Here is a 15,433-nt window from a genome sequence, read left to right as displayed (position 1 = left end):
CAAATGGACCAGGGTTCCGTACAAATGCACCAGGGTTCAGTACTAATGGACCAGGGTTTGGTACTAATGGACCAGGGTTTCTTACTAATGGACCAGGGTTTCATACCAATGGACCAGGGTTCAGTACTAATGGACCAGGGTTCAGTATTAATGGAGCAGGGTTCAGTACTAATGGACCAGTGTTCGGTACTAATGGATCAGGATTCAGTACTAATGCACCAGGGTTTCTTACTAATGGACCAGGGTTCAGTACTAATGGACCAGGTTTTGGTACTAATGGACCAGGGTTTGGTACTAATGGACCAGGGTTTGGTACTAATGGACCAGGGTTTCTTACTAATGGACCAGGGTTCGGTACTAATGGACAAGGGTTCAGTACTAATGGACCAGGGTTCGGTACTAATGGACCAGGGTTTGGTACTATAGGACCAGGGTTTGGTACTAATGGACCAGGGTTTGGTACTAATGGAGCTAGTTATTATTTACTTCCAATCAAGCCCAACTGTGGTGAGTTTATTTTTTATCATAAATGTATCCGTTATCCATGTCTGTTTGGTTTAAGTGACTTTATATAAGAACACTTTTTGCACCACATTTTGCCATATTTCTAACCAATAAATAAACCTTTGCTCTGCCCCGGCCCTCCTCACAAGCCCTTTAGCAAATGTTGCCCTTTTTTCAGCTTCAATTTGTGAACTGAAGCAAAAGTTGATATTCTGTTAGTCAAATGGAAATAATAAGTGAGAAATTGTCCAAAGAATAACTGCTTCCAAGAAGAGAGCAGAAATAATGAGATACTGTTTATTTTTATAATGGAAGTGTTATGCCTTTAGGGAGCTTTTTAAAGAGTCCTCTGGTTGAAAGGTTCAGGTTCTGCCAGATTTGGATGAGGAGAAATGATACGAGAGAGCTCATGTGTGCAACCTGGTCATGGTTTTTTTTTTTTTTTTTTAACTTCATTTGAGTTATTTGAGCTCTGACAGCCACATTACAGCAGCACCATGTCCTCAAGCAATACTGTGTCTGGATGTAAAACCCTACACTTGCCCAGCATCTGAGGCATTCAAGCATGTCTACACAATCATGTCCTATTTATGCAATATGCAAATTATAATCCTCTGTGTCATTATTTCTGCTATTTTCATTATAACAACCTTTCAGTTTACTGGGTGGGTTTGCAAGAACTACAGAGACAAAGAAATCAAAAGCCTATCAGACATGAAGCGTTCACACTGACACGCCGCGACTGAACATGCTTCTTGCCTCAGGCTGCCGCAAGATACGATACGATTTAGAGTCATAAGCCGGCATTTTGATACACATCAGTGTGAAATATGATTTTTTTTTTTTTTGTTACACACCAGTCGTTTCTCATGGTTAGATAATAATCGCTTTATGATTGTTGGCTTATTAATGTCACACCAGTGTAAGAGAGCCAGTGTGATCAGTTCACCTTTCTGCTGGTCACTGCGCCTCATGAGCTGTATGAGAAATGCCACAATTACCCTCTTTCCACTGCAGTCAGAACCGTACATAAGCACACTGTATTCTCTGAAACTGAACCTCGCCTGAGATTTAAAGTTGCAAATCACAATAGGGGAAAATGCCTCAGCAGCTTCCTCCACAGACTTCCAAATGTGATTAAAATTCCATTTGAAACAGGGAAGCGGCTCTCCGCTAATGGTGTGTGGATAAGAAGATGAACTGAGTAACTCCACCAGAGCTCCACCAGATCATTGATGGACCATCAAAAGTTTTTGGCAAATCCGATTTGTTAACCCGCTCTCCTCATCAAAACAAGAATCTGTGGACATTTCAGGTAAAATAGCTATTCAAACTATCAAAAATAAATAATGCCGAGAACTCACTAGCATCCGAGGCAAACTCTGGTTTGTTATCTTGGATTACATCATGTGTTTTGGCAAGTTCATTTCTCAGTTCCAGCTGCACTATTAGCACCAAATGTACAGAGTTGTTTGCACCTGGTTTCAGGACACATCTGGTCCAAATTACCTTGAGTCTGTTAAAGCTGTACCTAATAAAGTGGACAATTATAATATGACTATTTCCAAAACTGAGTTGAACAAATTCTTCTTGGCATATCTGGAAATGAAAATGCTTCAATTATTTACAGATATCTGCATTTTCTCATTAGCCCTGCACTCTGACTGTGATTTCCTCCGTTTCACGGTGGCTTTAAAATTCTGCATTTCAAGCTGAGCGCAATTTGTAGACAATCCCACTGGCCCAACCGGCCCTCAGTGTGGTGTCTGATCTCATTTCATAAATATCATTTTAAAGACGTTCTAAAGATTTTGAGACCCTTACACAGATCTGTCCTGGATATCGTGTCGGTCCAGTTGTCCCATTTACAGCGTTTGGCAGATGCACTTAGCCAAAGCAACTATATCTCATTTTATACAACTGAGCAATTGAGGATTGAGAGCCTCACTCAAGGGCCCAGAAGTGGACACTTGGTGGACGAGTGATTTAAACTCACAACCTTCCAATCAGTAGTCCAACACCGTAACCACTAAGCTACCATATTCCCACGTCCCATATGTAGTAATATTAAAATTAAAAAAAAATGTTAGTTGCTCGTGTTACTGTAATGTGGCCCAAATACATGTAGCTATTTATAACAACTTTTTAGTAACAGACTCCATATTTCTTTCAGAGATTCTGAGTCAGGAAGCAGCGTATTGATCTAGTCAGCTAACAGATACCATGCCAGATACTAAGATGAAGCACTTTCTCATTAAATAACTCTTCCATGAAGTTTGTGCGTCTCTTCTTTTCGCTCTCTCCTTCGCCTCTCAGTAAATGAACACGGTTTCGAGAGAATACAGCAGATGGTTAAGGAAAATTCTCATAATGTTCTATACCACCACTGAGACTGCAGTATTTGCCATGTGTTAAGGATGAGGTTTCGGGGGTTAGATTGTGGATATGGATATTTTCTGAGGAGCACAGGTATTTGATGTGGGCTATAAATGACTATGTAGGACGTATTCAATTCATTTCAATAAAACTCAGTGCTTATGTGGCTGGAACTTACACATTATTTATGGTATTACTGGAGATAGAATTGGTTCTCTTTATTATATCTGGAGTGGGTGACTGCAGAACACCTGCCTGAGGGAACTGTAGAGTTTATCTTGTAGGTGAAGGATAATGAGAAGAGTCTGAGTATAATTTTAGACCTTTTCATAAACATCCTTAAGACTGAGATGTTGTCTAATGTCATAGCCCTTTTACTGAGCTGCTGATTTCAGAAATGCAGGTTGCTCTTCAGACCACGCTGCACCTGATCCACCATGTCAGGTTCTTGTCTAGGAAACTGACAGAACTCACCTGCCTAATTACCTGATATTATAGGTGAGTGGTCACCAATGATTCGTGGTCAAACATGATCTACTCTGCTCTGTGCATTAAGGACGAGAAAGAGAAATGCTCATGGTATCAGGGTCAAAGGTACCACCAGGTACCTCTTTTCTCCTAAATTTGGGACAGTGTAAAACCGAAGGGTGTGAAATACCAAGCTGAAATCAAGAAACAGCAGTGATCTTTGCAGTTCTCGTGATTGCTCAGTGTTGGTAATTAAGTTGTTGATACCTAAGGAAGGGTCTATGTTTCTGGAATTTTAAGTTGCTTAGACACATGAAACTGAATGCCTTAAGAATCATTGAGTATCTTTCTATTTTACTCTTTGTAACCATAGGGGTGGTGATAATGCCACAATGTCATGAGTAACTAATCCACATTAGGACCAAGTGGAAAGTGTTTGTTGCTGTACTATGGTACAGGACGCAGCAATAAAGGTCTGCAAAAATACCATCAGTGCAGACTTCCAGGAGCAGTATGTGGTTGCCCATGAGGCATTGCTACAGTAGGTTCTGTCTAGAGGCAGTGATTATGTCCACCCGGTGAGCCAGTGTCTCTATTTAGACAAAAGTATCCTCCATGTCTTTCCTGTCTACCACATGAACAAGTGGTCTGAGGATCAGATGGCTACTGTCTGGTTTAAATAATGCAGTACTGCAAGGTCGAGTAGTTTAAAAAAAAAGCTGTGATATGACCTTTGGGTTTAGTCAGAAGGTCAAGGTTATCTGGCCAACAAAACATGCAAGGCAAGCTTATAATCAGAGGATGCAGTTCTTTCACTGTTCCTGCTGAAAAAAGTCACCTATTTCAGAATGGTAACTCAGGTAAGCTCTGAAGGAGGAGCTTTATGGGACTCCAGCACAAAAGGTAGAGCCAACGCCTGTCTCTTGGGGAATTGTGGCGGATGGATGCTTAAGTTTGTGTAAATGGAACATGTCTAGAAGAAGATTTTGTGTTTTGAGGCTCAGGCAATGCACTGGATAAGGTCAATGAGATAAACGTCAGGAGGATGACAAATGAAGACATTCTCAGCACATCACTAACTGTCTGTTTCTGTCCAGTGGTGTCCTTTCAGTCGCTGTTTTCACCTTGGGAAAGAAATCTATGTGACAGAAGAAAGAAAATCTAGTATTACCTCACAGAGACAGGTGGATTTGGAGAACACCATCCCAGCTGATTCGACTCTACTGATGTAAAGCTGTGCAGAGATAAGTTTGTAAATCTGTAGCACAGATTCCCATGCTATGATGAGGGCAAGTTACGATGTCTGACTGTGTAATCTTTCAGAACTTTGAAGCCTGGCATTCTAACTCCAGTCCTGGAAACACACCAGCGTGTAGGGTTTCAGTTTACTAACTGCCAATACATCTGACTCATGTAGGGCTTGAAAATGAGCTGATGATCTGTGAATCCAGTGTGTTAGGAATCACAAACCACAAAAAATTTGAACATGACTTTGTCCTACGCCCTTCAAAGGCTCCACTGTTCACACTTACAACTCTGAAATGTCCCCAGTTATAGGAGACGACCGCCTGATAATGAGCTCTTTAAAATTAGTATCCCGCTTTAATACTGAACAGATGGACAGACAGCAAAATTCCGTAAATGAACAGAAACAAACGAATATAAATGCACAAGATACAGACTGTCCCTGAGGCAATAAATACTTCATTAATCTTAGAGATAATGAAACACTATTTTCAGCTGTTTAATTCATTTAACTTAAAATTTATGATTATTAAATATAATGACTGATGATTAGACTTCTGCCACCATGGCCATTGTTTTCATTTTAGCATAAAAACTTTTCTTCACTTCTTCGGAACGACCCAACAAATTCCCGCCAGCGTAGATCACCTTTAACGGCACATGGCATATATAATGGCTTGTACTTTATGTTGTACTGTATTTTCATAAATTCAGAGAGTGCATGGCACAGCTCATTTGCATGTAGCGACGCCCACATAACTCCATATAAGGTAAAGTGCACAGGCAGCTGAGAGCATGAAATGAGTCATCTGGGTAAAGGATGAAAAACTCAAGTGGAAAAGTGAAAGTTATTTAAACTCAATTGTATGCCAATAATAATAATAATAATAATAATAATAATAATAATAATAATAATAATAATAAGCACTAAATCTTCCATTAGTTAAGGCGTTTGTTTCCACTGTATGGTTCTCTGCAGACAGACTGCCCTGTCCTCTGTTCATACACTACATTTCTTTTATTATAACTCAATTAGTAGTTTAATTTGTATTGATTTATGTGTTATGTGTCTGCTCACTTTCTTTATATATTTATTTATTATTCTTTAATTAAAGCCAATGCAATAATTACACTGGTTTTCACTAAATGTTCTGGATGAAGCTCTTAGTCTAACATGAGCTAGCATGAGGATGTGTTTCTGATCGAGGCTCTGAAGCTCTTCTAGAAGTCTCTCAGGATAAAGATGAATGCTGGAAATATCATAAAAATAAACGGTTTAAATTCCACAGTACAATCCAAACATTATGTTCATACAGATTATATGATTACGTGTACTTTCAGACACTCCGAGCAGAAGGATATGAATTTACAGGAGAAATCTGTTCCTTTCCAGCTTGATAAATGAGGCCCATTGTCATCATTTGAAGTGAGTTTTGTGTCTAAATAATCACAGCTCATGCTTGTTGTGTGTCTCAGTACTGCATTTTGTTCAGTTTTGTTTTTTTGAGTAGGAGGCAGGACGCATCAAGGTTAAACAACATGGTATAATCATGTTTTCCCACACATACCAGAACAAATCCCACCTCATGAGCTATGAAATCCAAACAGACATTTGAAAAAGCAGCAAGAGAAAAACAGCAGGTATATCATTATTTTTTGCTTCTAACACATTCTATAACCTCATCCTCGCTGGCGTATATGTAGCAGATTGTTTGTTCTGTATAAGGAAAACATTCCAGCAAAAAAGTTGTCATTTTTATTAAAATCAAATACTAGTAATAAAGAAGCCCTAAATTATTCTAGAAAGAACCATCAAACATGGATTCACTATGTTCCTTTCTAAGGAACCACTGGAGTTCCATATAGAGCGCATATGACAGATCCATTTCCATAGGTTCTATAAAGAACCGTTTCTTTTAAGAGTGCATACACAGCCCTTGCATGCACTATATACCCGAGATTCTTCCTCATTCTACAGAATGTAAAAAAAAACACTCTTCTGATCTGTCATGTCCGACAGAAAAGAGATCGTTCTTTTGGATCTTGAAGAACTCAGACCTCTTTCACATATGCCGTGTTTATTCTGTTTGAGAAAAACCCTGGAGTGTTTTCCTCATGGGTGTGTTTTTTTTTTATGCAAGTGAGAACACAGCATACGCACTCTGGTGTGGACCAAAATAACCTCTCCCATGACCGTCTTAGAGAACTGCTCTCCGTCTGGTTCTAATTAAACTCTAGCATGGTTAGATTCCTGACAAAATATGTGAACCATGGATGCCTATGTTACGTTTATGGCATTTAGCAGGCACCCTCATCAAGAGGGACTTACAGTACATTCATCTCATTTATACAGCAGAGAAGTTGAGGGTTAATCAGGGACCCAGCAATAGCAGCTTGGTGTTCCTGGGCATTTAATTCACAACCTTCTGATCAGTAACGCAACACCTTAACCACTGAGCTACACTTCCACTACACCATCAGCTTTGGGTTACAGGAGACATGTTCTTGTGGATGTGTGAAGCTAAACCGAGCCAAAGGATACAGGTGTATGTGGACTGGAATGATAAAATATCTAAGTAGTATTCCTACATTTTTGATGCTCTTGTACGTTCTCTAGTGCGATCTCTACTCACACTTAGATCTCTACTCACATGATGGTTTATTTAGTTTTTTCCATCGCTGTATTGCTGACCATTGGATTAAGGATAATTAGATGCAGTGAGAAAACAACACATTTAGCTTGGATTTGGACTCAATAACAGAACTAATAGGTGTGAAAGTGCACCAAGAGTAACTCCTGTATCTCTGTAGTAACACTATAACGACTCTGGACTGCTATATAGGTGGAATATAACGAAGCAATGAGCCACTGAGCTCAGTGAGACCATTCCTTCTTGGACTGAATCTCATTTAAGCTTTTTTTTTTTTTCCCCATTTAATGTCTTGCAAGCCAATTAGGTAAAGCCGTGTTTGAGCACGGGCAGCTGTGTGCTTTCTGTCTGACTTCACAAGCAGAGAAAACAATTTGGCTCTGTGACACAGTTCAAAGAGAAACTGAGACGCTCACAGATGGGAAGAGGGCTCACACATGAAAAGATTCAACACCGTAAGAAAGGCAGAGAGAAAATAATAAAAGGAAAAGAAGATAACAAAGCTGGAGGTGATTATACAGGGTAAGTCCAGCATCATAAAAGAAAAAAAAAACACAAGACAACAAAATAAAAGCTTTAATTTCGAGGCATTGTTCAATGTGTTCTCATCCTCTCCTCCATTTCGACTTCCTAGGCTAGAATTATTCATTATTCTTCCGAGCTCAGATTTACCATGGTCTGTAAATAATATTAAGCATACAATAACCCTCTGATGTGGGACATTCCATATTATGGACGGAATTATTGGCACTCTTTATAGATATTTTGGACGTTTATATGCACATGAAACATCAGGTCCATCAGCATGTTCATTCTGAATATCATTAATATTCATTCAGAATATTTTGAATGGTGTTATATTTCAAAAGCTCGCCCATGCTGATGAATCAGTCGGACTGTCCGATACGCTAACACTGGCAGACACATCATGACAACAGCCACATGATTAAAGAAGAGCTTTGCAGAACTGTCAGACTATAACTTTACTTAATCGGCTAAAATGAGGTTCAGGGCTGATGGATTTTGATAACTGTAGGCCATGTTTACCAAAAGTCACAGCCGCCTGCAAAGCGTCTTGCATATTAACTCCACAGACCTCCACTTAGCGTGTGAAAGAGGCAGTTCACGCAATTATCCCTCCACCTCCAAGGCATGCAGATCACTGCTAAAGATGGCACAATTAAGAAGGGTTTCGTGGCCTAATAGGAGAAGTGACTGTTTTTTTAATGCTGGAAAATTCCATGGCTCAAAGCTCTGACCATCATATGGCTGCTGGATTACTTTTCAACAACTTATTGAGCCATTTGATCCTAACCTTCACTTTAAATGCACCTTATTAATATTAAGAGGTAAATTGGACCTCGGTAGATGGGATAACAGCAGCCCTGTTTAACGTCTGCCATTCTTAGCATAAAAACATTATGATAAAACAATGAAGGTTTGTTTCATATTCCCAAATGTTCATGGTCAATTTTATCTTCATGGACAGCAATGAACCAGCATAATATTATTTTCAGAAGACAAGTGAGGGTCAAAACCAAGAGACACAGAACACGGAAATATGTCAAAAATATCGATAGAAAACATGGGATAATGTAATAAGCCAAAGACACATCTGGATATAAAAAGACAAACTAATCAACGACTAAACACTGAATCCCTGCAAACCGACGACAGGAAAAGGGGCGGAGACAAGACGAAAACCAAATAACAGAACAATCAGACACAATCATGTGAACTCAACATGAACAAATTGTACGTCGAAATAAAATCACATGCGGCACACGTCCCTCGTAACCAAACATAATAAATAAATCTTATTACAGATGAGCAGCTTTCTGCTCGCTGGATTACTGGCTGACCCTGCGCTCTGACCCCAACCTCCAAGGATGGGATATGCGAAGAAAGAATTTCACTGTGCTGTAATGTATATGTGACAAATAAAGGCTGTTTCATTCATTTCATTTCATTTCCAGTTCCAAAAACATGCTTAATTCTGGATTCTTGCTGATTGTAGCTGGAATGAGATAATAATGATTCAGTGTGTTTCTGTTAGATGTCAGTGTAGTGTATGCGCGTAATAACTGCCTGAGTGCAAACTGGTGTAACTGCTGAACCAGCTTCTGCTCTCAGCATCAAGATATTTATCAAGGTCTCAAGCACAGCAACCACCGCTCTCACGTCATGCGATATTGTCCTGTAATCATGTCTCCACCCACTTCTGACGTTAGCTGAATGCAGAGGTTATTATACGTAATAAAAAACTACTTTCGGACTACACACTCAGTGGGATGGTTGGGTTTGGGTAGAAGATGGGAAGCGGTACATTTGTGTCTGAGTAAAAAGAAGAACTATCTTCAGTCATGAGTCCGGCTCTATGCTTTTATTTGTCCTTGACATAAAAATGACTCCATGTCTAATCAGCAGTCCAGCTATGATGACCATAAACAGCTAAATGGTGACTGCAGTTAATTAGTTAATTCATGTATGTGGTGTGATTAGGTGAGGATTTTATTTTATACACAACCCCCAGGTTAATGTGTTCACCTGTTCTATGTAAAGCCTGTATTTAGGATGTGGATGTATACCTGCTTGTTTCTTTTCGTTGTTGCGAAGTCTTTCCGAATTTCCTTATGTTACTGAGCAGTTTTCCGATTTTCTGTTTTTATTTTGTTATCCATTTTGATAATGGATTGTTCTTTCATGATGTTGCCTTCCAGGACTTTCACCCCAGCTATGGAGATGGACTGTCCAAAATAAAATACAGGCACAAAATACACAGCTGTGTTCTCCACACATTAAACTCTTGGCTCTTGATCTAAAATGAGTGTCTAGATCCTTCGTAGGAAATCTCCAAATATAAATTACTGAACAGAGCAGGACATGCATACACTTAAATAACCTGGAACCAGCGTGGATTAAAATAAAGAGACAAAAAAATCAGTTCTGAGACAAATCAAATCTTTTGTGCTTTTGAACAGGATTTGTTTTTATGCTACTGTAGTTACTTTTTCCAATACTGGGTTATACAGTAAAATATTAATTACATAGAAGTCAGAATTTTTATATAGTGGCACAGGAATATTTCTGGAGTGGCATTTCTATTACACTAACACAGTTCTCTTTATGAAAAATCTTGCTCTGGTGTAGAGAACAACTCGTTCATTTATTTTCTTTCCAGGGAAACTGTCACCGTTTTGTCTCTCGCTCTCCTGTTCCTCCGTATTAGATTTTCTTTTCAATGCTTTTAAAACCTATAGCAACTTTTTTTTTTTTAATGGCAAATGAAATTTGTCTGTGATGGAAGTGACAGAAATGACTGAAGTGACTTGCTGTGCTGTGGAAACAGACTCTGGTTACCATTTTCATCATAAAGGGAAGCACATGGAGCTGATAATGACATAAAGACTAAGAAAAACAAAGCAGCGTTGTTGCTGGAAGGTAGGAAATGATTGCTGTGACATTGAAAGAGAAAATGAAATGCTTTTACGATTCGGGCTGGAGACACCACTGCAGGTCCTCCGAATGTCAAACACAGTGATGGATTGTCAGCTGTTGCAACCATACAACAAGGTGGTAAACAGAATTGCGTGCTGGAGAATGAATCTCCTCTGCAGAACAATGAAAAGGAGAGAAGAAGAATGGGTGATGGAAAAGAGCAGTGAAGCATCACTGACGTCACTTCATCAGCTCTGGATTTAAAACACGCCTATTTCTAATAAACACGACTCCAGATTATTTGGGGAGATTAAATTAAATAAAAAAAACAAAACACTTTGACTGCCTGAGCTGCGAGTGATGTGCAGGATTAACAGAAATCTGTTATAGCTGAAGTAAATGTTCTGGGTGGGATATACTGCCTCAGGAGATTAGCACATTATGCCAGAGCTAAAACATTTAGGACTATAAATGTCTTATGGTGCGACTCGCAACGACAAAACAAAAGGAGATGAGGTTTATTTTCACTCAAAAAGCTGTAAGTCTTATGGGAACAATGACCGTAGCAACTAAATGAGGGGCGTGTCCAGGAAAGTGACGAAGTTTAACTTTATGCAAATACAGAGTGACTGACGTGATCCTTGACACTCTGCTTCTCCTTTATCTCATGATATGATGCAGATATACACTGTTGAATTTTATACACATACACCTCCACAATCTCCCTCCAGATTGCTTCATTTTAGCAGCAAGAAAACCGATTTGGAATGCTTGTTGCTCCACCCACTGATAAACGTTATTGCCATGGCAACCACTAGTAGGAACGCCTACTGACGACTTCACAATACAGTGGCTGGAGACTTGCAGAGATAAAATCACTGTATGTGTGAACGCAGCTTAATGCTCTGTAGTGAATGTACACCCTGATGTTAGAGTTAGACTGAGGTCCTGGGCTCAGGTCAGCCAACCAAGACCAAACTGCAATCATCCAATCTGAAGTCTATCACACCATTTATTGATTTCTTTGTGTCATGTCTTATTTTAAAGATAAAATAATTAAAGGAAAAGCAGCAACTTTACCACAGAAAAGCCACATCAGCATTTCTCAGTACTGTGTTTATCATTTATCATCATCTAACACACATGTTCCAGCCCTGGTCTACTATACTACCTGGTCTACTACTATTAGTCATGACTGTAGTGCCGCTGATCCGATCTGATATGAGATTCTGGTTTTGATGGATGATGTTGACAGATTTATTTGCCTCATGGCCTTAACATGTCACCTAGGCCTCAACATGAACTAACGGAAAAGTGAGATAAATTACATACATATAATAATAATAATTGATAATAAATGAGTTTATTGTTGTCGTGTTTTGCATGCATTTATTTATAGCTGATAAGCAAATATAATTGATTGATTTAATTAACAAAGACATGGACAGCGTTGTAATAGACACCGAATAGTCTGGTCACGTGAGGTAACAAGTGAAAAGTGAAAACCTCAGGAGGAGTGAGGATGGTGAGCGTTCCTCCATTTTACCTTGTGGTACAGCCACAATGGACACAACATGGCATTAGCTGCTCGCGGAGCGGAGTGATGGAGTGTTTTACAGCATGAAATATTATGAGAGCCATTACAAAAGCCATCATCTTTCGCCACTTCAGCACGATAATGACTGAGATAAAGATCAGGAGAGAGGGGCCTTCTTTCAGATGAAGGGTTTCACTTTGCACATAATATCATTATATAATTTAATGAGTGTGTGTGTGTGTGTCTGTGTGTGTGTGTGTGTGTGTGTGTGTGTGTGCAATCAAAGTTGACTCTAGCAATATCAGGAAAAAGACTGAGATACGAGAATTCCTTTTCTCTATGTGTGAGACTGAACACCATATAGAATATAGCTGAGCACATCTCTCTTACTGGCCCACTGATGATGAAATATGGGTGATGTCATTTAGTGTAACATCATAGACTCTCCAACTCAAAGAGCTGCAATCTGGAAAACTTTCTCTGTGTAATATCTTATGTAGAGTCTCTAATATTCATTTCTGTGGATATTTCAAACGGTGGTGACAAGCACAGGTTCTCAGACAGACAGACAGACAGACAGACAGACAGACAGACAGATAGATAGATAGATAGATAGATAGATAGATAGATAGATAGATAGATAGATAGATAGATAGGTTTCTTATGTGATATCTCCATTATATGAAATGCTTTACACACCAGGTGCGCTTCCGGTGGTACTTGAGGCATGTATAAAGTTTGAGAAAGTTTATTTTTTCTTCTGCACTAAACAACAGTAAGTTGAACTTACGGTAAAACACGTATTCGGTGTAGCTGGACCACATCTTGTCGTCGGCGTGCTGGCTGACCACGGAGGCGGTGAGGGACGAGTTGCACGCCACCATGTGGAAGCCACACTCGGACAGCACGTCGAAGGCGCGCTCGAGCTGCTTAAACTTGAGATAGAAGCGCGACGTGTAGCGCTCGGGAGTGCGGTCCGGGTCGCGGCTCTCGTTCAGCGTCTCGCCGAACACCTCCTTGGCCAGCGCAATGCGACCGCACACCATGATCCGCGGCACGCGCCGGAACTTGGCGTCCGCCTGGCTCTCACGGCCCGCCGTGCACGAGCCGCGGTAGCCCACCGTGAGGAAGCCGCTCTTCCGGTCGGCGGGCACGAGGGAGGGCGGCGGGCACGCGCGTTGGTCGCTTCCCAGCGAGCCGTCCTCATAGTCGCTGTGCGCGCACTCGTCCGGACTGGGCTTCACCTCCTCGGGCGTTAACAACTTCACCAGGTCCGGCAGCTGGAAGTACTCCGCCTCTTTCCTCAGGCGAGCTTTCTCAGGAAAATGATCAGGCAGCACCACCTGTCTGTCCCGCAGGAAGTCCAGCACGTAGCGGAACAGGAAGCCGTCACGGTCTATGAAATACCGACCCTTGGGGTCTCGCGCGAGATCGGGGACCGCGCTGCTTTTTGGCGAGAATATTTTGCCCAGTAGGGAACCGGGATGGCTCACGAGTGTGGCGTGGCGCGTGTAGTACACCTGACCCCCCACGTTGAGCTCGAGAACGTCTGGAAAGCAGTTCAGGGCGCATGATGGCTCTTTGGTAGCGGGCTGAGTCCTACAGTTCCCGCTCAAAGACATAGTTTCAGTCATCAGGATAGGAATAATAATAATAATAATAATAATAATAATAATAATAATAATAATAATAATATAAAAGTTTCTTCCAACAAGATGTCACATGAATTCGATCTTCATCATGAGAATCTTCATCATCAAGAAAGCAGTTGCAGTTGACTCAAATCTGACTCCTCCCAGAAATATTTAGTTTTAAATAAAATGTCTGCTCTTACGCTCAAATCGAGGTGAAGGTAAAATGGATCACAGAGCTGAGAAAAAGCAATAGCTTCATGAGAGCTTTAGTAGAGCTTGAAGAGAGCTTGAGGAGAGCTTCACGGACGCCTGAGCACAAAATGAGGAAGGTATTGCGCCTCTGTGTCTGATTTTCCAAACAACAGACTCGCTCGCTCGTGCACTCAACGACACAGGAAACATCCGTAAGTAAAGGTAAAAAAAACAACACCAACAATAAGTCCAGTTAATTATAACTCCTCCAAACGACTGATGAAACTTTTGAGCAGAAACCAGTATGCTGGCGACACGCCGGTGATGGAACTTAAAGACAGAGCTCGGTGTACTCACGGTGTGTCCGGAGGAGCGAGAGGCAGCATCATTACTCCTGCTCTGTTCGACATGATGCTTCTCATGTGGATTAGCAGATTCCCTCTATCGCCCTCTCTCTCTCTCTCTCTCTCTCTCTCTTCTTCCGACCCACGGACGTGCCCGCGCCCACCGTGGAGAAGCGCGAGAGCGCGCATCGAGCTCCCTTTTCCCGCTCAGGGTGGTGCCAGTCTAAAAAAAATAGAAAAGTAGAAAGGAAAGGGGGAAAAAGCCTCAGCTGATGTTGCCTCAGCGGTTTAGGAGGGAGGGAAAAAAACATAATGGCTTATGAAGAATTACATCATCTTAAAGGAGTAGGCGCGCGGACCGGATGCAGTCTCACACGTACGAGCCCGAATCTCTGATCTTTACTTGCTCTGATATTTATTTATTTATTTGTTTGTTTGTTTGTTTATTTATTTTAAATGTGTTTTGTAAATTTAGTGGACGTCCAGTTTAGATCACACTCGTTTAGCTTTTGGAGTGTTGCCTTTTTTAGATTTTTTTCCCCCCTTAATGTTCCTTTTTCGAACTGATTTTTATTCCTCTCGGCTCTGCGTAATGCTGAATTTTGGAAAGTTGTCCAATTCGCAGAAGCAGCAGCAGTGAAACGAGCCGCTTTCCATTTCAGCACCACGGACAGAGACATTTTTTTTCTATCTTTATCTTTTGCTCCTTTCCTCAGAGTGTGTATGACAGTGTAGCGATAGTCAGTGGCACCTCGTCCATATACTGGCAGCTTCAGCAGATCCCTTACCATATATATACATCATCATTAATCTTCATAAAGTCCTCATTCACAACTCCATACATTTTTAATTCAATTGAATATTATGTTCACTGCTCCATTTAACTCTACAAAATTATTATTGCACCAAGTGCAGTTCCAAACATGGGAACTGGAACAAGTGCTAATAAATAGAGGCCCATTGGGACAGGAATCACGCTGCCCCATGATCACTCTACAGACATTTTCAGTAGAAGAGAAAAGAACAGGACAGTTAATAACAGGG

The 15,433-nt window shown here is 40.7% G+C and overlaps 1 protein-coding gene across 1 annotated transcript in view; it reads right to left on the bottom strand.

Moving 5' to 3' along the window:
* The window catches only part of kctd16b (potassium channel tetramerization domain containing 16b), a 37,075-nt gene extending 22,344 nt beyond the window's left edge, over positions 1-14,731 (bottom strand). Inside the window, exon 1 of the mRNA XM_058414716.1 lies at positions 13,010-14,731. Coding sequence (XP_058270699.1) covers positions 13,010-13,853 — 844 coding nt within the window. The 5' untranslated portion in view covers positions 13,854-14,731. The remainder of the gene's footprint in view (positions 1-13,009) is intronic.
* Between the last annotated feature and the right edge of the window lie 702 nt (positions 14,732-15,433).

This window comes from Hemibagrus wyckioides, linkage group LG18 (genome assembly GCF_019097595.1).
Source record: "Hemibagrus wyckioides isolate EC202008001 linkage group LG18, SWU_Hwy_1.0, whole genome shotgun sequence".
Lineage (NCBI taxonomy): Eukaryota > Metazoa > Chordata > Actinopteri > Siluriformes > Bagridae > Hemibagrus > Hemibagrus wyckioides.
The sequence above is the reverse complement of the archived record's forward strand: the minus strand, read 5'-3'. Positions and strand labels throughout refer to the sequence as shown.